The sequence below is a fragment of the Trichechus manatus genome, unplaced genomic scaffold (genome assembly GCF_000243295.1).
Source record: "Trichechus manatus latirostris isolate Lorelei unplaced genomic scaffold, TriManLat1.0 scaffold00225, whole genome shotgun sequence".
Taxonomy (NCBI): Eukaryota; Metazoa; Chordata; class Mammalia; order Sirenia; family Trichechidae; genus Trichechus; species Trichechus manatus.
Window position 1 is genome coordinate 3,061,659 of NW_004444161.1, and position 25,659 is coordinate 3,087,317.

Here is a 25,659-nt window from a genome sequence, read left to right on the forward strand (position 1 = left end):
TGCACACATTTTTATTTTCTCGCCAAAATAGTTTTCTGGCTGGTTTAATTTTAAAAGTTCTGAGTTGACACAGGGCTTCTTGAGGCAAATAATAGCTCTGGATGCTAATTACAATGTAGTTTTCCAGTTTATAACGGTTCTCTAGAGAAGACAGATTCCCTGAAACTGTTTTGATTTCAGCCATATTTGCTTTGCCACCGTTGTTATTGGAGTGAAGTCTGTCAGAATATTTTACAGCAGTAAGATGATAAGTATAATGATAGGTATAATGTGAGTGCAAATTCTGCCTAAGCAAAGTATAATACATTTGCATTAGAGGGGTTTCTACCATACCAACATCCCTGCTTATAAGTTATGTCATTGCTACTGCTCTTACATTCCAAGTTGAAGGTTTAAAAATAGAGACTGAGTTTCATATTCTCTAATATGAAAACAAGTGATGTCTGGGAATTGTTTTGGGGAGTTAATATGTATGCACATTTGTGCTCATTATATTTCTATTTGCTTCTGGTGGAATTCACTTAAGGAATGATGGAAAACTTTTGAAATAAGATGTGTAACGTGCAGAAAAAATGTATTCAAGTATTTCAGAGACATTGAGACAACAGAGTTTATCATTACTTCCAACCCTCTAGCTCATCTTCAGAGAGCACAAACAACATAACTTGCTATAATCTTTAGTACAAGAATATGTTTCCACGATTTGGTTCAGGCACACCAAATGAAGAAGCGTATGTGTTTGTCTGCAAAAGCACTTAGCTTTTGGTAAATACTGTTTGGTGCACAGTACTCAAAATAAGTCTATAGAAACAACCTCTTTTAGTTGTGGTATTTACATATAATATCAAGCCTGATGATAGTTTTACTTCTAGTATTCAGTTTTAAATGACAGTAAAACCTGCTAAAGCCAGAACCTGTGTAAGGGGGAAACCTGTCAGAGAAGGAAAATGCAAATATTTTCCACTAATAGCGATAGAAGTGTTAAGACTGGACCCTGTCAAAGGCAGAAAACTTGCAAGACACAGCAAAACAAGGCAGTCCCTTCAAGCTCCGTCTCTCACGGGTTTCACCGTACTTACTACTGATGGGAATTTGCTCGTTTAGCAGCAAAACTGTTGAACATACAAATCTTTAAAAAGTTATTTTTAAAAACTACAATTGGACAGACCACAGTGCAATAACATTTGAGGTTTTAGTTTTAAATGGCAGTTCTGGCTTTTAGTTTGAGGGTGGTTGAAGGTCAGAAAATAATATCATCTGCTTCAAGAACTGGCTTGTTTTTCCTCCTTAAATTTGAGTTAGTTGTTTTCTTAGTGTTTAAACTTTCCTCTGAAAAATTTGAACAATTGAATGTTTGAAAGTCATCTGAAACACATTTTAGAGTTTTCTTAACTACAAGATTGATGATAAAAATAATGCAGAAAATTGCAAAACTGAAAAAGAATCTGGCAAGTTAAGCAAGAACCCAATCATGAAACCAGTTGTAGTTGGAATAGTCCCAAAGGATCATTGATAAATTTGAAGCAAAAAATTAATTTAAAACTATTCACATCCAGTGAATGGCTTATATATGGAAGTCATTAATTCAGATATATAGAAACAATCAATCCTCACTTTATAGAAATGACTTAATTATATCATTTAGAATCAAAATACTTTCTTCTTAGAGGGAAGAGTTTGAACCCATGTAACTTCCATGGGAAAACAGTTCTTGTTAAAAAATCTTTCATGAATACATTGTTTTGTTTTCATTGAATTCATTTTTATCAAAATGTAAATTCCTTTGAATTTTGAAGTCTCATTCTTAACTAAAATATAAAATTCTTACTTAACTTTGTTTCAATTATATTAAAAGATTAAACTGAATCAGGTACAGACAACTGAGCAGCTATTAACAACCTAGCAAAAATAAAGAAGTTGGCTTGAATTTTTCAGCATTTGTCAGTAATTAAAGACACATAGTATAACATTTATTTAAAAACCATTATGTCATTCTCAATATTTCTACCATCATTCATTGAGATACAAATTTTAGGAAAAGTGGATTTTGTATATAACATAATCTCTTAAGCCGTTTGTTTTAAATTTCCACAGTTTTCCTTAGTTTATCAAAGGTTTTTTTTTTTATCTTCTAATTGAAATTTTTTTATGAGTGTATAAATTTGTTCTGTGGTGATTGTATGTACAGTCCCTCATTAATATTGAGTGAATTTCCACTGAATTGATTCATTATTTTCTTGTTTTATAACGACAATATAAGAAAATATTTTTACATTTCAAGCTATTGATTTTTATCTTCAACATGTTTTCCCTTTATTTTATAATATTTACTGTGCAAATTTAGCTTTTATAAGATTTAATATCATTGAATTAAAAATCAAGGAATTCCAAAGTAGTTTTCACATCTACTATTATGTGATATTCTATAACATACAAACACATTGGCAGTAAAGCTTCCACTTATATCATTTACTGTGAAAAAAAAATTATCTCATATTAATATGAAATGGAATCCTCATACTATATATAGATATATTTTGTACCCATTAAAAGAATCTTAATCTGTTTCATTACTTTGCATAGCAAATCAAAATACAGCTCTTTTCCTTATGCTGTTTTAATACAACGGTCATCATTTGTACATCTCACACACACACACACACATACACACAACTGTGGCAAAGAAACTTTCTTCTGAATTGATCATTTGAGCTTGTTTGCATGCCTCCAGAGACTTAATCTTGTTGTTGATGAATATCCTCGTGCCTAAGAATTTTATAGATAACCCAGTAGAAAATATTGAAAATCAAAAAGGCTAATGGGAAGCAGGCTCGGGAGATGGTGTCTATCTTCTTGGCCCGGTCGATAAAGACCTTTCTCATTTCATCTGGGCTTTTCAGCATTCCCTGGCCAGGACGGTTTGGGCCCTTTGGGATCATACCATCTTTTGCTTGCAGACATGGCCCCATTCCATAGGCTGTGAAGTTGAATCGGCTTTCCCTTACCTCATCATCCTGTCACAAGAAAAATGTAAGAACAGCCTTTAGCAATGGAATGGAGCATGTCTAACAGGCATTTCAGAATCACAACTTAAACTTTATTGTGATAAATTCCAACATTAAGATAATCAAAAGATAACTGAAACATATAAAGATGAGTTGCTTTTTTCCCATTAAAGTTTTATTTATGTTATCCTGCTGCACCATATAGATGTGCCCATTAATAAGTATGAAAGTGTCAAATGATATATTTTACTGGAAAAATTAAAGAATTCTAGTATTGTCTACATAATGCTAGAATATCTAAGTAAAAAGAACATGAAAAACATATATTGGATACTGGGTCATATATATTCATATACTTGTTTGTTTTTTATATTATGAGTCTAAATGAGTCTAAACATGTGATTTCAAAAGGAGAAAATACCAGAATCATTGACTAAATTTTTATTTCTCATGGAGGAAAAGTTTTTAATGGTTGTTTGCTTTAATTTTAAGTTTCTTCCTTGGAAAATACCATCTGGCTCAGGAACACAGCGTGGTTTTTTAATTCTCTTTTTATACTAGTTTTCAGTTTTACACTAACTCTTTTAGAAGATCTATAAGATATTCAGAGATTCTAGTTTATATAGAGGCACATTGGTTTGGTTGAAATTATTAAGGAAATTTGTAAGAAGTTTATTTCATGTTTTAAAAAAATTTTAATGTCTTTAAAAATTACTATCGTGCTTCTAACAAGTATGGTTGCTTTTCTTTTACATGTGGTAAATTGGAGAGAATTTTCCATGTATGTTATTGAAAAGTAAATCAAAATTTTATGGTAAAAGTATTAATAAACATGATAAATGAGATGTGTTCATGATAGAAGAATATGGTACTTAATAATGGATAATGAAATTTATTAATGAATAATTTAATGCATTTACTTAGAATGTAACAGTAGATGGCTATGTATAAATTAAATAGACTTTTTTGTTACTAAAATTGAAAGTTTAAAAGATAACAGTTCTAACATTTATAAAGTTATATCTCTCTGACAGCAATTTTTGGTAGTGATATAAAAGATAAAGATAATTAATTGTCTCAAACTGTTGAAAAATTATTTGGGGACTATGAACATAATTGCACAATGAACAGCATATTAAAAATATGAAAGTTAAAAATAGAAGTTATAATGGGTTCTAAAAATGAGCAGATTGCCAAAGCTGATGCAGTAACACACGAAATAGTGTTTCAGGAACTATGACAGTAAGAGAATTCCACCTGCAGAACGAAAGCATATAATTATTGGGAAATAATCTGAACTGTAAAATGTATGAACAATTGAATAATGAGAAAGCAATTCTGAAATAAAAGCTGATGATCCACATTACATGTGATTACTGTGTAATCTTTCAAGAACTGGAAATTGATTTCCCAGTACTCTTTGATAAGCATTTTCATTTACTCTGGTGATTCTTTTGGTTTCCATGGAAATTTTAAGTCTAATTTATACTTTGCTTTGATATTTTCTATAAATATATTTTGAAAAAAGTAGATAAACTAGGGATTATACTGTTCACATGTAAGAGCTAAAATAGCACACTTATAATTTAGTAAATCATGATGGTGTTTGCATTCCAAAACAAAATGTAGGTCACCCAGGTGGGTCAATCAGCTGAATGTTGAAATATAAAATAACCTTTTAAATTACATCCACCCATATGTTTAAAAATATCCATCTCAAAATAGGATGACATAGAAACTTCTCAAAGTGTGTTTATAATTTTGATGTTGATGCATTAGTTCAACCAATTGGGAAATTAATTATTAAGATGCTAAGATTTCATAATATTAGTTGATGCATTTAGTAAAGCAGAATCCACTGACTAATTTTTTTAACTATCTGTTGTGGAGAACTTATTGTTTTCAGAACCCAAATGTTCATCTCAAAACAGAGACAATCCATTTAGTTAACATATTTAGTGAACAATGATATTTATCTGAACTGCATGTTTCCATATAACTAACTGTGAATAAAGGGTTAACATCAGGCATGGGCTGTTGCAAGACTTCTGAGAATGACGTCTAATTCCTATAGCATCGTTTCCTTGGAAACAGTGCATTTAAGCTAAACAGGGAGTGTGGGTCCTCATTTACTGCACCTGCTTTGGGGTAGCTGTGCGTTGGCCTGAAGACGTTGAGCCTACCTGACTTGACGGCACACAAATTTGGTGGGAAATAAAGGCTGTAGCTGATCTATGTCAAGGCGATCATATGCACCGTGACTTTTGTCCTTGGCAGTTATATGCCAAGAAGACAAAAGAAGCAATGTTCTTGAATAGCTGCAGTGCATTCCAATGAGATGAAGACGCTGTGCTTGGTGTATCTCCTGCCTCACATTCTCCTATAAAGCTAAGTGAATGTAATATTAGGTCAAAGCTTGTTTCTGCCTGAGGGGTCTGCTTGCCAATTTGAACCAAAAATCTCAGTGGTGGTGAAAGAAGCTGACCTGGCTTTCAGATCTTTTCAATATGACTGAAAGTTCCAGAAGGGAGTTCTCATGAGAATGTGATGCCTGAGTGCCTGTTGAGCCAGCTGGGGTTTCAAGCAGCAAAAGCTCTGCAGGAAATAACTGGGGGTCAATCTTACCACTGGGATCTGGATAACACAGATTTGTCCCCTGATGAATTAGCAAATGGATGATCCGTGAGATAAACTGAGGGGAAACAGGGTGATAAACTGAGGGGGAAATGGCTCAAGATACAATTCATTCCTTGTTTTCTGTTAATGAATTATCCTTGTGAAATTGAAACCACTGAGGGAAAAGAGAAACCAGAGCATGTAAAGCAAGCAGCTCTCTGGCCTGTGCTCAAGATGAAAACAGATCCATTCTGTAAAACAGAACAAAAGCTCACTTGGACTTGGAAGGACATTGCACTTAATCCTGATGTCAACTCTCTGCAACACCAGGCAAATAACAGTGGAAACTAGCAACTATATAGTGCATCCCTGTCCAATAGAAATATAATATGAACCACAAATGAGAGCCATGTGTGCAATTTTAAATTTTATATTAGCCACGTTTTAACAAGTTAAAATAGATAGGTAAAATTAATAATGTATTTTCTTTAATCCAATAGGTCCAAACTATTATGGCAACATTTATTCAATGTAAAATTTACGTATGAGATATTTTACATTTTTTATTTTATACCAAGTCCTTGAACTCTGGTGTTATTTTACATTTACAACAGATCTCAATTTAGACTACCTACATTTCTAGTGATCAATAGTCATAAGTGTCTAGTGGCTATCATATTGGACAAAGAAATTATAGTAAAAAAGATCTGGGTCACTTCTCTGAGAAGTACTGGCAAATGTCTAGGTAATCCACATTTTTCTATATTTTAGATTAATTGACCAAAGGACCAATAATATATTTTTGGGTGATGCAGCATGAAATAGAATGTTTGGTATAAATGCTAACTGAACTTGATGCAGTATTGCCATTCGGGAACTACTGACTCTTTTGAAGTGGGTGAGGGTTGGGGTGGTGTGAATCTATGCTAAGAAGGTAAACTGCCTAGTACCCTCATTGCTGTGATATAGAACACCATTTTAGAAGAAGTAGTTATGTTAAATGCAGTAGCAAACCTGCGTTGGTCATATGATAATCAGAGATGAGCCTCCCTAAATGATATCCTCTGACCCAAACTCTAAGTTGTGATTAGGATTGTCCCTTAGGCATGGGTTTCCCACGTGAGCCTCCTTTTGGAGGCAGGAGAGTATAGATGTATGGGCACATGTACTCTTGCATCTGCCATGCTGAGTTTCACTGATGGAAAAAAAAAATCTGGACTCTTCAGAGGAAAAATGATGGTTAGAGGTCCATCTAGTAGCTTTCTTTGGGCAGCTATTAAGACGTGGAATGAACAGGGCAAAAATTGACAGGATTGTTATGAAAGATTTATATTTTGCAAGGTGGGAGGAGGGAAATCTGTTCAAGTTCCAGCAGTTGCTTCCCCCAAGGAACCCTATTAGATCTGCTCCTTTCATCTCAGAAGTTAATGATCCCAGTGGGGAATGGAAACAAAAGGCACTGACAAGGTTTGTTAAATTTGCTCCATTAGGTAAGGCAGTTAAAGCCAAAGAAGATTCCATGGAGGGCCAGGAACTTCTTGCCCAATTCTGAGTGGGGTTCCAAGCCTATGCTATGATTAAAATGGAATGATTGAGGGCTGGTGAACACAACTTTTTGGGATTGCCATATACTTACTTGGGAGTGAAGAAGGCAATATTAAGAGCAAAAGAGAAGCTGGGCGGAGGAAGGAAGGAACAGAGTGATGGTCAGAGTAAAACTGTAGATAGAAACATGAGACAGTAAGATACATCCAGTAAGTAGTATCACCTTTGGCTAAATGTATAAGTGGAAAGGATGTGATGTATAAACGGAAGTTCTTGCCATTTGTGGCTTAAGCCTAATCTTGGGCAAGTCCTTCTTTGGCTGGGTTTTAATTGGATGCACTAAAATCGAAGCCCTTGGATTACCTTGGCTTTCCTCTGTAGTAAATATTAATCAATACAGAATACTAGGAAGATAATGGGAAACCTCTGCTCAGGGTGGGTAGTCTTAAGGGTGATAGTCTTCATTAATTCTCTCTGGATAAAACCAGATGGGTCCTCCACACTGGCTGTTGACTACAGTGGGTTCAATAAAGAAATTTTCTAGCAGTCTCCATGGTGAAAACTATTTAGAGCTTCAGAAGGCCAGAGGACGCTAGGATACTTTCATAGGATACTTGCCTAATGCTTTCTTTTTATTCCCAATCTAAAAACAATCAAACACAATACACCTTCATGTGGGGTACACTCACTTACAACCTGATTGTTCTACCCTAAGAGAACCTGAATTTTTCAGCATATTGTTACAACCTGGTAAGAAAAAGATTGGTCTACATCACTGTCAAAAGTAAGTTGATTAATGACAAATGATAGTTTTCCTGTCAACGGAGAAAGTGAAGGAGGGTTTGAAAACCGTAGTGGGTCAAGTGACTAGGTGAAGGTGGCTGATTAATCCAACTAAGATCCAGAGCACTGCCAGATCAGTCCAGTTTCTGGGAGCAACATGGGCTGGGGCTACTGGAGAAAACTCACAAACTCACAAACAGTTTGTAAGCCTATTTGAAATTTGGCAGCTACATTTGGGTATCCTGTTGGCCCAATGTATAAAGCAACTAGAAGACAGACAATTAGAAAGGGAAGCAAAAGTGAACAATAAAAGATATGAGGCATGAGATAACCCAAGCTACCCCTCTGAGGACCTAAACTTCATCAATGCTTCTGGTAGTATCTACTACTAAACACACGTAGATGGAGTTTCTGGAAAAATCTCAATAGTGGCACCCTAAGTTGGCCACTAGGTTTCTGGACTAGAAAACTTCCTGATACCATAAGCAGGTGTAACCTATTTGAATGACAGCTACTGGCATTCTTTTGAGCTCTAGTAGAATCAACCCACGCAACTGCTGAAATCTGAAGGGAATCAGACTATTTTTAGGTCTGAGGTATCTGTCATGTTATGGGTGATTGTAAAAAGGCACTTGAATCAGGAGTAGTAGTACAACAAAGTTTCCTGATGAAATGAAAATGGTGTATTCAGGAACAAGCTAAGGGAAGTAATTCTGGGAGTATGTCAGATCCATGAGACAGCAGCTTCTCCGACTCTGAAACAATGATATAATCTCTTGTTGAGCGACTCAAAGTTGTCTGAAGCTCATGACTCTTTCCACTGAGGCAAAACAGGCCATCTAGTTTACCAGTGGAAAGTCTCATATGGACGGGCAAAACTCCAACTATTCCTGGCAGTATTCACCCTGTGTAATGAATAACCCTAATTGAGGAAAGCGATGGTAAGTCGTCAAAATGGGCTAACTTGAGAACAGTGTACTTGGCAATAACAGAACAAATTTGTTCTTGCCCTCAGAGCAATATCTTGATATGCAAAGACTCTTGGGTCCAGGCCAGTGGCCTTGCCTCATGGTCAGGCCAATGGATCCTTGATAAATGGATAGTTAAGAATGTCTGATGTGGGAATGCATTCCTTATGGAAATTCCAGGGGAGAATTAAATTGGGTCATGTAATGCTCACCAAATGGCTGGCTCAGAAGGAGACTAGAGGGCCAAAGCAGATGCCTTAAAGGTAGCCACTGTGGTGGCCAGGCCATGCAACAATGGGCAGAATTGAGGTATATTCTACTTTCACCCAGTGAAGCCAATGATACTTTGAGAGTCTATCCTGAAGAGAAACACTGCCTGAAAACTGCCTTTAGGATGAATCCCTAGAGAATAAAGGCTGACACATAGCTTGCAGGTAGAATACTTAGGGTCTTTGCCCATGGCTCCTGAAGCATTCAAGCGAGGTTTTGGCAGAAACTTGGCCTTTGTTTAGTAGCAAAGCCACAATAACAAAAGCCACAGCTGAAAACACTTCTAAGGGCTTGGAACATGACATTTTTTACATCAGTTTGGGCCCCTGGAATATATCTCATTGAACAAAGGGAAATGTTTTAACTTGACCAATGTACAAAATGACCCAAGAGCACAACGTAGTAAGGGCACATCATACCCCATTCACCTACAGAGCAGTGGTTTGAACAGATATTGGAATGGGCAATTAAAACATGTATTAGTAGAGACAGGAGATGCCGAGGTCATGAAGGGCTGGCTAGTTCACTGGCTGAGTGTGTAGCCCATCTGGATATGAGTGATAGTAAGAGGGGGTTCCCTTTAGAAAGGTTTCTGATTCTGGAGGTTGAAACGTGGGGGCTGGGGAGCAACACGGTGAAACTTCTGTCTGTCTTTCACACATAACAAGATTTTTCTTTGTGTAACTTGATTTAATGATTCTAGCTCCTTGATTGCACTAGCATGTTCCAGCTGAAGGAAACGTTGCTGCTTAAATTCCTATATCTATTTCTTTAAATTTTCAAGCCATCATTCCCTGTGCTGGTGAGGGGGCAGGAAATTTTGTGTACTTCAGAGTAGCTGCTACGCCTCCTGATGAGATGAAGATACCTCAACTGCTGTTGCTCCTACCTTTTATACTAGTAGAAAGCCAAGGAAAAGATGTATAACATTAAAGCTTATCTCTGTCTCATAGGTCTGATTGCCTACTCATATCTGTAACCTGTGCTGTACTGGCCAAAGCATTTTCACATTTGGATATTTATTTCACAGAAAATGACACGTGAACAGTTTAAGCTTAATCATCTTCGTATAGTACAGATCCATCATACAAACAGGCAGCAACGTGTAAGATGACCGTTATTCCATGTGTGTGCAATAATGATAGTCTAAAAAACCCATTGCCATCAAGTCAATTCCAACCCATAGCGAACCTATAGGACAGAGTAGAACTGCCCCATAGGGTTTCCAAGGAGAGCCTGGTGGATTCCAACTGCCGACCTTTCGGTTAGCAGCCATAACTCTTAACCACTGCGCCACCAGGGTTTCCAATGATAGTGTAGGCAACGACAATGTTTCTGTTTCATGTAACCCCCATCCCAGAATCACTGACAAGAACCAATGAAATGCAGTTTCCTATTTCTCACCACAGAGATTCTGTCCCAGCCTTTAGGCGGACCCAGGAATCTGCATTTCCGATAAGCTCTCTAGGTGATTGTAATGCACGATAAAGCCTTAGAACAAAGGGTTTCCAAGAGGCACAACGCAGCCATCCTGGCCAGCTTGAATTCATAGTGATGTAACAGTATCTGAACTCATAAAGCACTTTCCAATTTATGTTTTAAATGATAGTTTATGAAAAAATACTCTGTAATAACTTTTGTATTAGTATTGAACTCTTACTACTTAATAATTCTAAGTCTCATTTCCACAAGGCTATCTGGTATATAAATCTTTAACCATTTTAAAATCTACACAGGATCTAGGCATATCTCAGAAACCAGACCTTGAATAATTGTAAGTAGTTATAACAACTTACAACAGTATTTCGTTCTGTTGTACATAGGGTCACTATAAATCAGAACCAACTTGAGGGCACCTAACAACAATTAAAAGTTATATACAATTTTATTTAGTGCAATATCACTTTCAAAAGCAATGTTTCACTTGCAAATATATTGCCAATGGTTTTCCTATTATTTTGGAGTTGAAGAAATAGAAATTTTTAGTTTCAGTAAAAGCATTTCTCTCATTAAAATGTCTTCTTCAAATGTTTATTTGCTGGCAATGGTGATAGAAAACAAGGAGTTAAAGAGCACAGCTCTAAAAAAAATGAAAATGAATTGGGTATTTACATTATAAAAATGTCTGTGTGTTACAGAAAAAAGTTTTCAAATATTTTATATAGTCACAAATATATAATGTGGTCCAAATTTAAAATATGACCTTGATCAAACTGAAGATTGGAATTCAAAACTGCAAATGTTTTATTACAAATAAGCAACTACATGGTGTCTGGACAGCCTTAATTTAACTACTTAGCTCTGAATCTCAGTTTCTTATTCCATGGAAAGAAGATCTGGCAGGGTTTTTCTTTTCTTTTTTATTGTAAGATGAGAGAAAAAAATTATAAAACTCTTGATAAAGCAGTCAAATTATTGCTATTGCATTATTATTATTTGGATTGTAATCATTATATTATTACAGAAATTGCATAAAGTATAATATGAAAGAGAAACATTAATAATGCCACTCATTTTTACTATCAAATATTTTAAACCCTGAGTCCCTCAAATAGCACTCAAATACCATGTAAACTAGGCCTACCCAGTTGCCTATTTCCCTGGTGGCCTTATCCTGCTCTTTCTCACTAAAAGGTTAATGAATAGCATAAAACTAAAATGATCACTACAGCCTTCTAGGCCTCACTGTCTTAGAGTGACAATAGAGGGGCTTTGCTAATTGACTGCTGGGAATCCTTGCAAATCTAAGTTCTATAGTCAAGGAACCTCAAGTATTTTAAATAGGTTCCATGAAATAGCACGCATTTTTAAGTGTATCTCTGTGTTCAGCCATGCAGAGTCACCTCATGGCTCCTTCCAGAACAGGAACTCAACTCTGTGAGGAGGTAATGGCCAAAACTCCTGACCAGGGCTGCATCTGTACTCCAGGCAGCCAGGGGGCAAGGGAAAGCAAGGACCCTAGACCTCAGGGTCAGTGATTTTTTAAAAAATTTTTAGATGATTGGCTTCTTGGGATTTTTTTTGAAAGACAAACTGAAATAATTTTAAGCATGATTGAACATTTTCTAGCAGCTTACCATGAAGATTGCTGTTGTGGTTGATAGGTGCCATCGAGTTGGTTCCAACTCACAGTGACCGTATAACAACACAATGAAACACTGCCTAGTCCTCCACCATCCTCCCAATCTTTGCTATGTTTGACCCCATCGTTGTAGCCACTGTGTCATTCCATCTCTTTGAGGGTCTTCCTCTTTTTTACTGACCCTCAACCTTACCAAGTATGATGTCCTTCTCCAGGTACTGGTCCCTCCTGATAACATGTGCAAAGTACATGAGACAAAATCTCGCCATCCTTGCATTCAAGGAGCACTCTGGCTAAACTTCTTCTAGGACGGACTTGTTTTATCTTTTGGTGTCCTTGGTATATTCAATATTCTTCACCAACACTATAATTCGAAGGCACCAATTCTTCTTCGGTCTTCCGTATTCATTGTCCAGCTTTCGAATGCCTATGAGGTGATTGAAAATACTATGGCTTAGGTGAGATGCACCTTAGTCCTCAAAGTGACATCTTTACTTTTTATCACTTCAAAAAGGTCTTTTGCAGCAGATTTGTCCATTGCAATACATCTTTTGATTTCTTGACTGCTGCCTCCATGGACATTGATTGTGGATCCGAGTAAAATGAAATACCTGACAACTTCAATCTTTTTTCTGTTTATCATGATGTTGCTTATTGGTCCAGTTGTGAGGATTTTTATTTTCTTTATGCTGAGGTGTAATCCATACTAAAGGTTGTAGTCTTTGATTTTCATCAGTAACCGCTTCACTTACAGCAAGCAAGTTTGTGTCATTTGCATAACGCAGGTTGTTAATGAGTCTTCCTCCAATCCTGATGCCCCATTCTTCTTCATACAGTATAGCTTCTCGGATTATTTGCTTGGCATACAGATTGAATAAGTATGGTGAAAGGATACAACCTTGATGTACACCTTTCCTGAGTTTAAAACATGCAGTATCCCCTTGTTCTCTTCTAGCTACTGTCTCTTGGTCTATGTACAGGTTCCACAGAAGCACAATCACGTGTTCTCGAATTCCTATTCTTCACAATGTTATCCATAATTTGTTATGATCTGCACAGTTGAATGCCTTTGCATAGTCAGTAAAACACAGTAAATAACAATAAACATCCCTATGATATTCTTTGCTTTCAGCCACGATCCATCTGACATCCCCAATAATATCCCTCATTCCACATCCTCTTCTGAATTTAGCTTGCGTTTCTGTCAGTTCCTTGTTGATGTACTGCAGCAACTGTTTTTGAATTATCTTCAGCAAAATTTTACTTGCTTGTGACGTTAAAGATATTTTCAACAATTTCTGCATTCTGTTGGATCATCTTTCTTTGGGATGGACACAAAAAAAATCTCTTTCAATCTTTGCCAGGTAGCTATCTTCCAAATTTCTTGGCATAGATGAGCGAGGGCTTGCAGTATTGCATCTGTTGATTGAAACACCCCAAATGGTATTCCATCAATTCCCAGAGCCTTGTTTTTCTCCAATGCCTTCAGTGCAGCTTGGACTTCTTCCCTCAGTACCATCTGTTCTTGATCATATGCTACCTCCTGGAATGGTTGAACACCAACCAATTCTTTTTGATACAGTGATTTCGTGTATTCCTTCCATCTTCTTTTGATACTTCCTGGGTTATTCAATATTTTACCTATAGAATCCTTGAATATTGCAACTTGAGGCTTGAAATTTTTCTTCAGTTCCTTCAGCTTGAGAAATGCTGAAATGACTGCCTTTTGGTCGATGTACAGGTTCCTCATGAGCACAATTAAGTGTTCTGGAATTCTAATTCTTCGCAATGTTATCCATAGTTTGTTATGATCCACCCAGTCGAATGCCTTTGCATAGTCAATAAAACACAGATAAACATCTTTCTGGTATTGTCTGCTCTCAGACAGGACCCATCTGACATCAACTATGATATGCCTCATTCTACGTCATTTGCTGATGTGGCACACTCAAAATGAGAAGAAACAGCTGCAAATATCCACTAATAATCAGAATGCAGAATGTACAAAGTATAAATTGGGGAAAATTGGAAGTTGTCATAAATGAAATGGAACACATAAAGATCAATATCCTAGGCATTAGTGAGCTGAAATGGACTGGTATTGGATATTTTGAATTGGGCAATCATACGGGCTACTATGCTGGGTCTCGAATGCTTTACTCCATTGGCATCATTAAAGTTGACTCTACTTTGAGGAAGAAGCTCTTCTCCATTAATATTTTGAGTGTGTTCCAACTGAGGGGCTCTTCTTCTGGTATTATCCCAGACAATGTTTCCCTGCTATCATAAGGTTCTCACTGGCCAATTTTTTTTAGAAGTAAATCGCCGGGTACTTCTTCCTAGACTCTCTTAGTCTGGTAGCTCTGTTAAAACCTATCCACCATGTGTGACCCTTCTGGTATTTGAAATACTGGTGGCAGAGCTTCCAGCATCACAGCAATACGCAAGCTCCCACAGTAAGACAAACTGACTAATGAGTGGTGGTAGGGCTCTTTACCACTCAAAATACATGTAATAATAAAAGTTAAACAGAATCAGATAAAAATGGTCTATAGAACATGACTGATTAACAAAGCAAAATTAGAAAAGTAGTTTAATTTATCCATAAGTAAATTCTCCTAATATGCTTTGAGCGATTTTTGAGCACCAAAAAATGCAAAAATCCATTTGGTTACCGTACAATTCTTTCTAAAGGAAGACCTACTTTCACTAAATTTGGAAATGAGAAAAATGTTTCAGTAACTGAGCATTAATACCATATTGTGATACATTCTAAGTGTCTTTGCATTTTATTTAGAGAATTATGCTAAAGACTGATTCATATAAAATACATGTTAGAACAAGAAATATTAGAGATAGAAAATATAAGATAGATATATTTCATCTCTATCGTCAAACATATTAACATACTGCACATGAGGTATGAATGAATTTAAAAAATAACAAAAATAATATTACTTGAGTGGGGGAGTGGTGAAGGCATGAAGATTTCCATTGAGAGGGAACGAAACAATCTAAGAGTGAAGTGATGATTACGTGAATTGCTGTAAGATATAGCTGCATTAAATGTATTATTTTCATTTCAAAGTTTTTCCACTCCTTTGGGGTGTTCTTTACACAATTAGGATGTTAAATAGATTATCCCAAAGGTCTTTCTGTTTAAATAATTTTTTTGTAACTTTTAATTTTCAAATGGGAAAGTGACACAGGGAAGAAAAGTGGATTACTGATAATTTCCATGTACATGATTTCAAAGCGTGTGGATTTACTTAAAAACTTGCTAATAAATATAATAATAAGTTATACTCTTTGAGGAAAAGCACCATTATTTAGAAAATTGTAAGTTAAGATTAAAAAATGTGAATTAACAATTGTTCTGCTGAAATAAACACTAACCTAAACTAAAATATTGTTTCACACATCTATATACATTTCCATAGAATTGAAAAATGGAAAGCTTAAAAGAATGCGATTATAGGTTATAACATACTTTATAGGTGCAAGTCAATTGTTACTATAAAATTCTTTGAAATCTAGTCCCCAGGAGAACTTTGCATTTATTATAGACGACATATGAGTTAGCTATGAGTTAGCCAAGTTTATGCTTGGCACATTAAAGTTAGATTCAGAAAGAGTTTGGAGACGATTGAAGGGTAAAATGTAAGCTTAAAAGGATGAATATTTTGGATGAAAAATTATGGAGATGTAATATAAATATTTTAGGGGAGAGATGAAAATAAATGAGATAATTTATTTTAAATATATCTATTTCTAGCATAATGTACAAGATTCCTTCAGTGTCAATCCTTAATTATGGAGTAGCACAAAATAATATCTTAGAAGAAATTATATGTGTAAAAACCAGTGTTTCTGTATTAGTTATTTTTGAGATGGAAGTAAGCATAATTCATGTGAATTTAGATTTAAAAAGAAATTATATTACCTTATTGAATATCATTTTCCTGCACAGATATTTCAGAAGGGATGTAGGTCTAAGAACTAACTGTGTTTAAAACAAACTCTAAATATTTGTTTACAGGAAATAATTACATTCGTGCACCTTTGTTTTACCTGAAAGGACAAAATTTCAACCCCTGTATATTACAGCCGTTGAAATAAAATTTTGTTTGAATCTAAATTATAGGGAACTACTTTTCTTCAAGTATGTGTGATAGAAGTTCCTAGGGAATAGTTTATCTATTGAAAGCATATGGCATAAATTAACTTAGACTGGAAGGATGATTACATAATATCGTGTATGTAGTGCCACATTGTTTTCAACTATGGAGCATCATCACTTAAACCAAAATAAGTCTACATATATATGTGCACTTTGTCCTAAGACTACAGTGTTGACAAAATGTACGGGCAGAAAAATCAATTATTTGTTGTCTTTAAAAGTTAACTTTAGTTATTCTTAAAGTAAGGCAACTTATAAATCGTTAAGCAAATAAAATGATTTTCAATTTGTGTATAGATAGTCAATGAGATCTTTATTTAAAAAGATAACTATTGTGCCTAGCAAAATAAAAACTTAGTCATGATTCTTAAATCATTCGTCAAGGGAATGGTCCATTCCTACTTTATTTGTGTGTGTAAATAAATGATACCCGTTGCCATCGAGTCGATTCTGGCTCGTAGCGACCCTAGACAACAGGGTAGAACTGCCCCATAGGGTTTCCAGGGCTGTAATGTTTACGGAAGCAGACTGCCGCGTCTTTCTCCCACAGAGTGGCTGGTGGGTTGGAACAGCTGACCTTTCAGTTCGCAGCTGAGGACTTAACCACTGTACCACCAGGGCTCCTTATAAATAACCGACGAACATATAATCAGGAAGACCTAGGTACTACGACATCGTGAGAATGTGTTTTGTCTCAGCAAACTATTGCACCACTACTTTGTAAAGCCAAAGAAGCTACATGAAATGCATTAAAGCAATCCCATTTCATCCATACCCCTCAGCAAAGAACATGTGTAGAGAAAAATTTTGGCATGTCTTTCTATATACACAGGACTTAGGTAATATCATGAATGGGAAGGGCAACTTCTAACCAAAGTCCTTTTCTGTCATGCATACACCCACACGTACACAGCACTGGGATCAGCATCTAAACGGCTCGGCGGGGAATCAGCACACAGCAGGCTGTGACAGTGTGGGGTGGGGAAATCTGGACACAAGAGCAAACTTGTATTTTTTCACAATAGACAAAGAATTCACTGGTTCCTTAATAAAGGGCGTTAAGAGAAGAGAAAAATATTAAAGGGAGCCTATGATCCCTAAGCCAATGGCCAACCAAGTTAAAAATGCCTTAGGAATAATGTTTACATTAACATAAGGTGCCCATTTTGACAAACTTTCTATAGTGACGCAGTTTTATTTACTTTGCCTATTTTATCAAATCAGAGAACTGAGGAAAATTCATGTACACCAGTTCTCACTGTAATAAAGGGCACAGAGCAAAACTTTAGACTTATTTTGATTTAAAGATCTAGGTTGCTCAGACTGTTTCTAAGCAAAATCTATAGTTTTTTAAAAATAATGAATCCAGTCAGCCCAGGGAGTTGTTAGGTTAAGAGAATAATTTCCAAACAGTAAAAATAACCAACTCAAAAATTTGCTTAATTCTTAGACTATTATGAAAATAAATGAGATATGTATATTTTCTAATGAATATATTTGCATTATCATATTATTTCTTTTTTAAAACCAAGTGTTTATTGATTGTCTGTGAGGTGAACAAGACTGATTTTTCACTGGAGTTCTTCTTGCATCGTTTTCTGAAGCAATTTTTAATTGAAGATGTATCTTACATTCTAACGCTGTTGTAAATATTGCCTTTTCAGTTATAAACACTTTGCCATTGAGGACAGAGTAGAGCTTCCCCATAGGGTTTCCAAGGCTGTAATCTTTATGGAAGCAGACTGCCACATCTTTCTCCCTCAGACAGGCTGAACCACAGACCTATTGGTGCGCAGCAGAGTGCTATAACCGCTGTGCCACCATGGCTTCTTTGTTTGATAGGAGTTAATTATTTTGCTCTTCCCAAGAGACAGTCTATCTGTCTATTTATCTATCTATCATCATCTATCTACGTACCTATCTATCTTGCAAACACTACATCTGATTATGCAAATTCCATGCAATTAAAATTTCACAATTAAGACAATGAAGTAAAGGAAATTGGATCATGAAAAATTATTTTCTCGGGATTGAAAAACAAAGGGAAAGTGGTCATGCTGGGAAATAGCATGCAATTTTAGTAGCAAAGAAAATAGTTGAGTAATTGTATATTATAATATTAAAAAGCTTAATAAGTACTTTCGAATAATACTGGGTTTAGATATCTGCTCTGAAGTTGAGATACTGCAATATTCATCCAACATTATGTCTCTTGCAGTGATTCTTAACCAGAAATGTACAGTAAAATCATCTGGGTAGTTATATTTAAATGTACATTACCAAAGAAATTTTAGCTTAGTAGACTGAACTATTGTATATGATCCCCCAGGCTAAATTATTGGCTTTGGCAGATTTATATTCAATCATTGAATGCTACATTATGGGTCCCCAAGTCTAGCCACTTATGGATCAATATTCTCTACCCTAGCCTACCTTTCTAAACATTTAGCTATTATATGCCGATATGTGTCTTTGTGATCTCTTTTTATCTGACAACTTCAGAGGATGCTACTATCAAACCGTAAATCATTCCTCTGTTATGAAGAATCTCACAATATTTTAACATTAAGAATTAATTCTAAAGATATATAGACTGCACAAAGCATTTTATTGCCTTAGATCTTTTTATTTTCTGGTAAGTGCAATTGCTTTTGAACTAATTTTATCAAAGTATATGATAATGTTTTCAATAGAGATTATTATAAGATATATATGATATTTCTCTTTGATACATACTTCTAATCATGTTGACACATGAAATAGCTCTATTAATAAGCCACAGGATAATATTTAAATATCCTTCACTGAAAGAGGAAGAGAAGTGAAGTCTTAGAAAAAGAAAACATCCTTCTTAGTTAAAGGGGGACTGTGGTTGTTTGGCTTTAAATATGGAAGGAGCTGTGTTTCCCCACCAAACACTGCCTGGGTGCAGATATGCTGTCTGCTTTGTACTGACAACCACATTCCTCTATTTAGAGTTAAGAAAGTGAATTTACCGTGTCTGAGAAACGGTAAAACTTCTCCAATGCAAAAGCTTCTGTCTGTGGGAAGGTAAAGTGGACCAAAAGGGATTGAGAAACCAGAGAATCAAGTCATATATGATCAAAATATAATTGCACAATTGGTTATAATTACGTATAGCATTGTAACATACATACGTATCAATTAATAGATTTTTCACATATGCAAGCTATCCACCCACAAAGTATGAATTGAACTTTTTAAAAAAAAAACTTGATTTTTTCTGAACTAAATATTAATTGCAATATTTGCTCCTTGAATATTTCATCTACTGATTAAAAATTTTTAAATATTACTATTGTTGCATTTCAACATTTTACCAGATTTCCAATCACTGATAAAATTAATCTTTGTAAGCTAAAAAGGAAAGAATGTAAAATATTTTATGCCAATATTTTTACATGTGGTAAAACTGAATAAAAAACTGCTTTGGTAAGGCTAATTTTTTAAACAGGAAAAAAACAACTGAATGTATGTACTTGTAGTCTATTACTTTATCCACTGGATACTGTGACTGTTGGATACTGAGACCATTGGATACTGGGACCATAGGATACCAGGACCATTGGATACTGGGACCATTGGATACTGGGACCATTGGATACTGAGACTGTTGGGTGTGTTGTGGGCGTAGAGTATATCTGATCTCTCAGACTTCCTCCATTTAGACATCACCTCGTAATCTTCATTCCTCCTGTTTGTAGCACAAGGTTGATACATTCTAAATTATATAGGAAGGAGGAGGAAGGTAGAGAAATTAAAAATGAAAGTCAAAAAGCAAACCAAAAAGATAGGGAACATGAGTATTGCTTTACTTCTCATTAGTGCTGTTGGAAGGGGAAATTGTCTTTTTCAGCCACTAACTGGAAATAAAGAGGAGAAGTTCACTCCTGTGACAGAGCAGCTTGTCCTGATAAGGTGTGTCAGTCAGTGCCAGGTGTCATGAGAGATAGGTGGAGCCAGTAGGCAGAGAGGGAGAAAGAAGAGGAAGAATGAGAGAGAAAGGGAGAGTGAAGTAGAACAAGAAAAGTGTAAGTAGACTAGGGGGTGGGAGTGGATGGAAGGGGGTAAAGAAAAGTTAATCTCTCCATCACAATATGTTTCAATGTACACATTATACACTTTCATATTCATGAAAATTTAACCAAATTTAAGCTCTAGCATTGCTTTCTGTCCAGTGTATTTACCCAACAGTCTCCCAATTCTTGTGTTCCTTCCATTCTGTAATGAATTCAGTATTTATTGTATTTATTGGAGCAATGCTGATTTTCGGGGTGCTAATTATACAAGATTCAATAAGTTATTCCTTTAGAATACATTTAATACTGAATATACCCAAGCACTGAGAGACTGTTGCTCAGTGCTTCAAAAAAAACTAATGAATATATAAGTTGCAGTCAATAATTCAGAAATCATTATGAATCCTTAAAAAGTTTAAAAATTAAACCCTTTAAAACACTCTTTGAAATGCAAACTATATGCATTAGACTATTATTTTTAACATTTGAATTATGTTTTGACTTAAATATTTAAGTATCCCAGACCTTGGCCACAATTTCTCCTGTTACGTATGACTTTGACATTTCTCTACTGCTTCAAGAGTTTATTTGCTTTTATGATGGCAGTTGGTACATTCAAATTAGAAGTAAAGTCATAGGTTTGCTGGCTAATAGAAACTCTCCCTTAGAAAAGAAAAGGAGGTTGGTCAAAACCGTGTGCGTGCAACGTGAGACGCCATGACAGATCTTAATACAGAGGAACAACCGTATTCTGGAAATCCGAATTCAATCAGGAGATTACTTCTACAGGCTCCTGTGGTTTCTGAACGATGTTCTAAATAAATGTTGTTTTGGGTTCAGCTGTTATTTTTTATCAGATGATAGCAAGAAAAGGTTTCAGGAGAAATGTCTTAAGAATATAAAAAAGTATGCATAAAAAGACATCACATAGTTTTACATGAAAAAGACATCACATAGTTTTACATGAATTATCATCACAGTATTAATAAATACTATTTGATGCAAACAATTAGTTCAAAAAAATGAAAAATTTAAAAACTACATTTGATGAGTTACATCAAGTAAAACCATTAGAGACATTCTTACATTGTAAGTAAGCAATGATACATTTTGCTAATTGAAACAAAAAACAGTGGTGTTCCAGAAAGTACGTTAGAAAGAAGTTGATAAAATTCTCATGTCACCAGATACGCTGTGTAAAGTATATGGAGTGTCACCATTTTCTCCCTGAAGCTATTTTTGGCATATTTGTTTCAAATTTGAGAAAACCAAAGCAATATCATATTTAGGTCCCTGTCTCTCTTTCCTCTCCCTACACTTCTAGTAAATACACCAAATTCAGTTTCCAGTAAAAAGTGGCATCCTAACAACCCCGGTACTTTTAATTGCTTACTTTATTCTTTCTCTTTCTTTGAAATCTCAGAAGTTCTTTGTGTTGTCTTGATACAAAGTTCACAGCTGCATACTCCAGAAGCGCTGAGAACACGAAGAGGAGGCATACAGCCATCCATATGTCAATAGCTTTGACGTATGAAACCTAGGCAGGAGAGAAAGACAGAGTAAGCAAAATGACTTACGTTGTTACTTCCACGGACAAAAAAAAACTGAATACATTTCTGATTCTGAATTAATCATTTATATTACAGTTTGAAGAAATAAACAGAACGATACCAATCTTTTTATTAGTAAGAATTCTTCACAGATTAATTTTGCAACCTTGCTACATTACTTATACTTTAAAACTTGTATAAACCTTATTTTTTTTTAATGAGACACTAGCACGAGCGTATAATAAAAGGTAAAAAATAATATGCAATTTTACCTTCAAGATAGTATAATACTTGAAAAGTATAAAGCTATGTTGAAATATAGATAATGCTGTTGACCTTATAGTCCCATTATTTTCTTCATTTAAAAAACTTTTTAATTTGAAATAATTTTAACCTTACGGATAAGCTAAAGAGTAGCACAAAGAAGTCCCCAGTTCCCTAGTTGTTAACATGTGGTCACATTTATCACTATATAGATATGTTTTTTATTTCCCTGAACTATAGTTATCTTAAAGGATCAAAACCTTACATTTAGGATTTCTTTTTTTTTTGCTGTTTATATCTTCTGGGTTTTTTTTGTTTGTTTGTTTTACTTTTTTTCCCTTTTCTCATCTTCAACGTGTAGTGAGGTTATTTTTGTCAAATGTCAGCCTGTGGGAATTTTGATCAATTCTAGGTTGTGCTTTTAAAGGGGAAGCAGGGTAAGGTATGGTGGAGGGAGCAGTAAATAAAATGAAAGAAATCTTCCTCCCACATTTCCCAGCTGGCCTTTCAGGTCTCAGGCTAAACTTTGCCCATGTCTGGTTCAGAATTCCTCCTGTTCCATTCCATGGCACCTGTGCTTATTTCAACACATGGCATTGTAATTGCTTATTTCTTTGTTTCTCTTTCTGTCAAACTTTAAACTCTTTGAGGGAAGGTAGCATGTCTGCCTTGCTCACCACCACAACGGTGTTTTCCGTATACATACATTTTGCTGTTGTTGTTGCGTGCAAGGACGGATGAACGAAAGTGTAAAAGATTAAAATACAGGGGGGAGAGTAAATCATAGATGAGTCACTTAGAGAGTCACTTTCTTGAGTTATGTCCTGTTAATAGTTCAGTTTGGATTTGTTTCATTTGAAAAAGAAGCTATTTCCTGACACCTCCAGTGGTGTCAACTTAAATATAAATTATTCCAACAAAGGAGCCCTCTGTAATTTGTCCTGTATCTTCAATGTGACTTCTCCTGGCCAGAATGGCCTCTAGTGTCCACCTATGTGTAAAGCACAGATTTCAATCTCATAAATTATGCCAGAGGTTTCTGATGGCCTCAGATATACACAGTCCTGGAAGACATAACACAGCTTTCAAAGGAACTGTCTGAAGCTGCATCATTCCCAAAAGAAAAGGACTCAAAGTATGTGTGCATTATTTAACAACCTGAATCTATAATAACATGAACCAAAGGGATTAAATCAAAACTATAATTTGCAGATTAATCCAATGGATGCTTTCAGTCACAATAGACATATGCAAGCCTCATTTGTGCCTGACAGAGTTTGGCTAATTGTGAATAATACATTAGCCTTAAAGGCCTACTTTACTCATCTTCTCCTATGACCCCCTGTCATGGATTGAATTATGTTTCCTAAAAATATCTGTCAACTCGGTTTGGTCATGATTCCCAGTATTGTATGATTGTCTACCATTTTATCATCTGACGAGATTTCCCTGTGTGTTGTAAATTCTATCACTATGACATAAAAAGATGGATTAGCAGCAGTTATACTAATGAGGTCTACAAGTTTAGATAGTGTCTTAAGCCAATCTCTTTTGAGATATAAAAGAGAGAAGAGAGCAGAGACACATGGGAACCTCACACCACCAAGAAAGCAGTTCAAGGAGCAGAGTGTGTCCTTTGGACCTGAGGTTCCTGTGCTGAGATGCTCCCAGACCAAGGGAAGACTGATGTATCATAAGGACCTTTCTCCAGAGCCAACAGAGAGACAAAGCCTTCCCCTGGAGCTGATGCCTTGAATTTGGACTTGTAGCCTACTGGTCTGTGACAGAATAAATTTCTCTTTGTTAAAAGCCATCCACTTGTGGTATTTCTATTATAGCAGCACTAGATGACTAAGACACCCCTCTTCACAATTTCAACTAATTTTCTCCTCCACCCCAGCTACACCTCCAAGTACGGAAAACCCAGGATATGGGAAGTTTGCTCTAGGGCTAGTAACTTTAAAACAAAACAATAGTTTTTACTGCAATATACTCACAATCTTTGTCTCCTCCCAGTGTGATTCACCTTTATCGCCTTCTTTGCACCCCTACCGCCTGCAGTACTTCAGGGGACTGTTATTCCAATCCTGCCCATCCCAATAACCACCTTCTCAATAGTCGGATCCACCAGGCACTTGGATGCTGCTGAGTCTTAAGCAACAGCTCTTCCCAACATTTTTCCTTGAAAAATAAAACCTAGAAATTCACCAATTTCGTGCACTGGTCAGGAGGACTTTTGTCCTGGAAACCACTCCCAAGCCACCCTGTGGAAGGCTGCTTCCTCTTGGAAACATGCTTTTCTCTTGGCCTCCATGACCTGTGTTCTCTGGACTTCCTTCCAGCTCTCTGCCCCAAGCTGTTTTGTGGGCTCTCCCTCTTTTCCGTGAGTTTCTTATGGATATGGAGAGGCCCTTTTCTGTTCTCACTCTGAAATCTCTCTCCAGTTGATCTGATCTGTTGTCATGACTTCAGCTCCTCTTCTGTGTTCATGACCCTCAAATCTCTGTTTCCTAACTAGACCCCTTACTAGCTAGATCTTAGTTCATAGCACCTTTTGGTTGTCTCAGGTGCTTCCAATGCAATGTGACTAAAGAGGAGATATGGATCTCTCTGGAGTCCCCGGGTGGTGCAAACGGTAAATGTTTCTGGCTGCTAACCAAAAGGTTAGAGGTTTGAGTCCACCCAGAGGTGCCTCGGAAGGTGATCTACTCTTGAAAAATGAGCCATTGCAAATGCAGTAGAGCACCATGTACTCTCACACACAAGGGGTTACCATGAGTTGGAATCCATTCCACAGCTACTGGAACAACTGGAACGGATCTAACCTCCTCACTGAAAGACTCCACTCTCTCTGTGGTTGTTCACCACCAAATCTAGGAGTCTCTCACTCGTTCATGTCAATCACTGACCCAGAGCTTTTAATTTTAATTTATTGCTGTTTCTAAAATTTGTCAATTTCATCCTCCTCTACAGCTGTTCCATTGGTCTAAACTACAGTAATCTGTTTCCTGGTCTCTCAAATCTATCCTTGACAGAACCTAGTGAGTACTTGTAAATTCAGATCTGATCATGTTGTCTTCTACTTACAAGTTTTCATCTGCTTTCCATTAATTCCAAGTCCCAAATCTGTTTGTGGTATATAAAGCCCTTCATGATGGGGGCCCAGCTTACCTCTCTCACAGCAGGTATTCATTTACCGATTTTTTTATTCAACATTTACTTAACACCAGTGATATGCCAAGTTCTGTTCTTAGAGTTGAAGGTACAGAGATGAGTAAGGCAGATGAGATCTCTCTCTAATGGAACTTATATTCCAGTTGGGGAGACAATACAATAAAACATAAATACTTAAATAG

General features: G+C 36.0%; 1 protein-coding gene across 1 annotated transcript in view; it reads right to left on the bottom strand.

Moving 5' to 3' along the window:
• Positions 1-2,570: 2,570 nt before the first annotated feature.
• The window catches only part of GLRA3 (glycine receptor alpha 3), a 237,902-nt gene continuing 214,813 nt past the window's right edge, over positions 2,571-25,659 (bottom strand). Inside the window, exons 8-10 of the mRNA XM_023742918.1 lie at positions 21,883-22,026; positions 19,446-19,490; positions 2,571-3,014 (exon numbers count right to left, since the gene is read on the bottom strand). Coding sequence (XP_023598686.1) covers positions 2,736-3,014; positions 19,446-19,490; positions 21,883-22,026 — 468 coding nt within the window. The 3' untranslated portion in view covers positions 2,571-2,735. The remainder of the gene's footprint in view (positions 3,015-19,445; positions 19,491-21,882; positions 22,027-25,659) is intronic.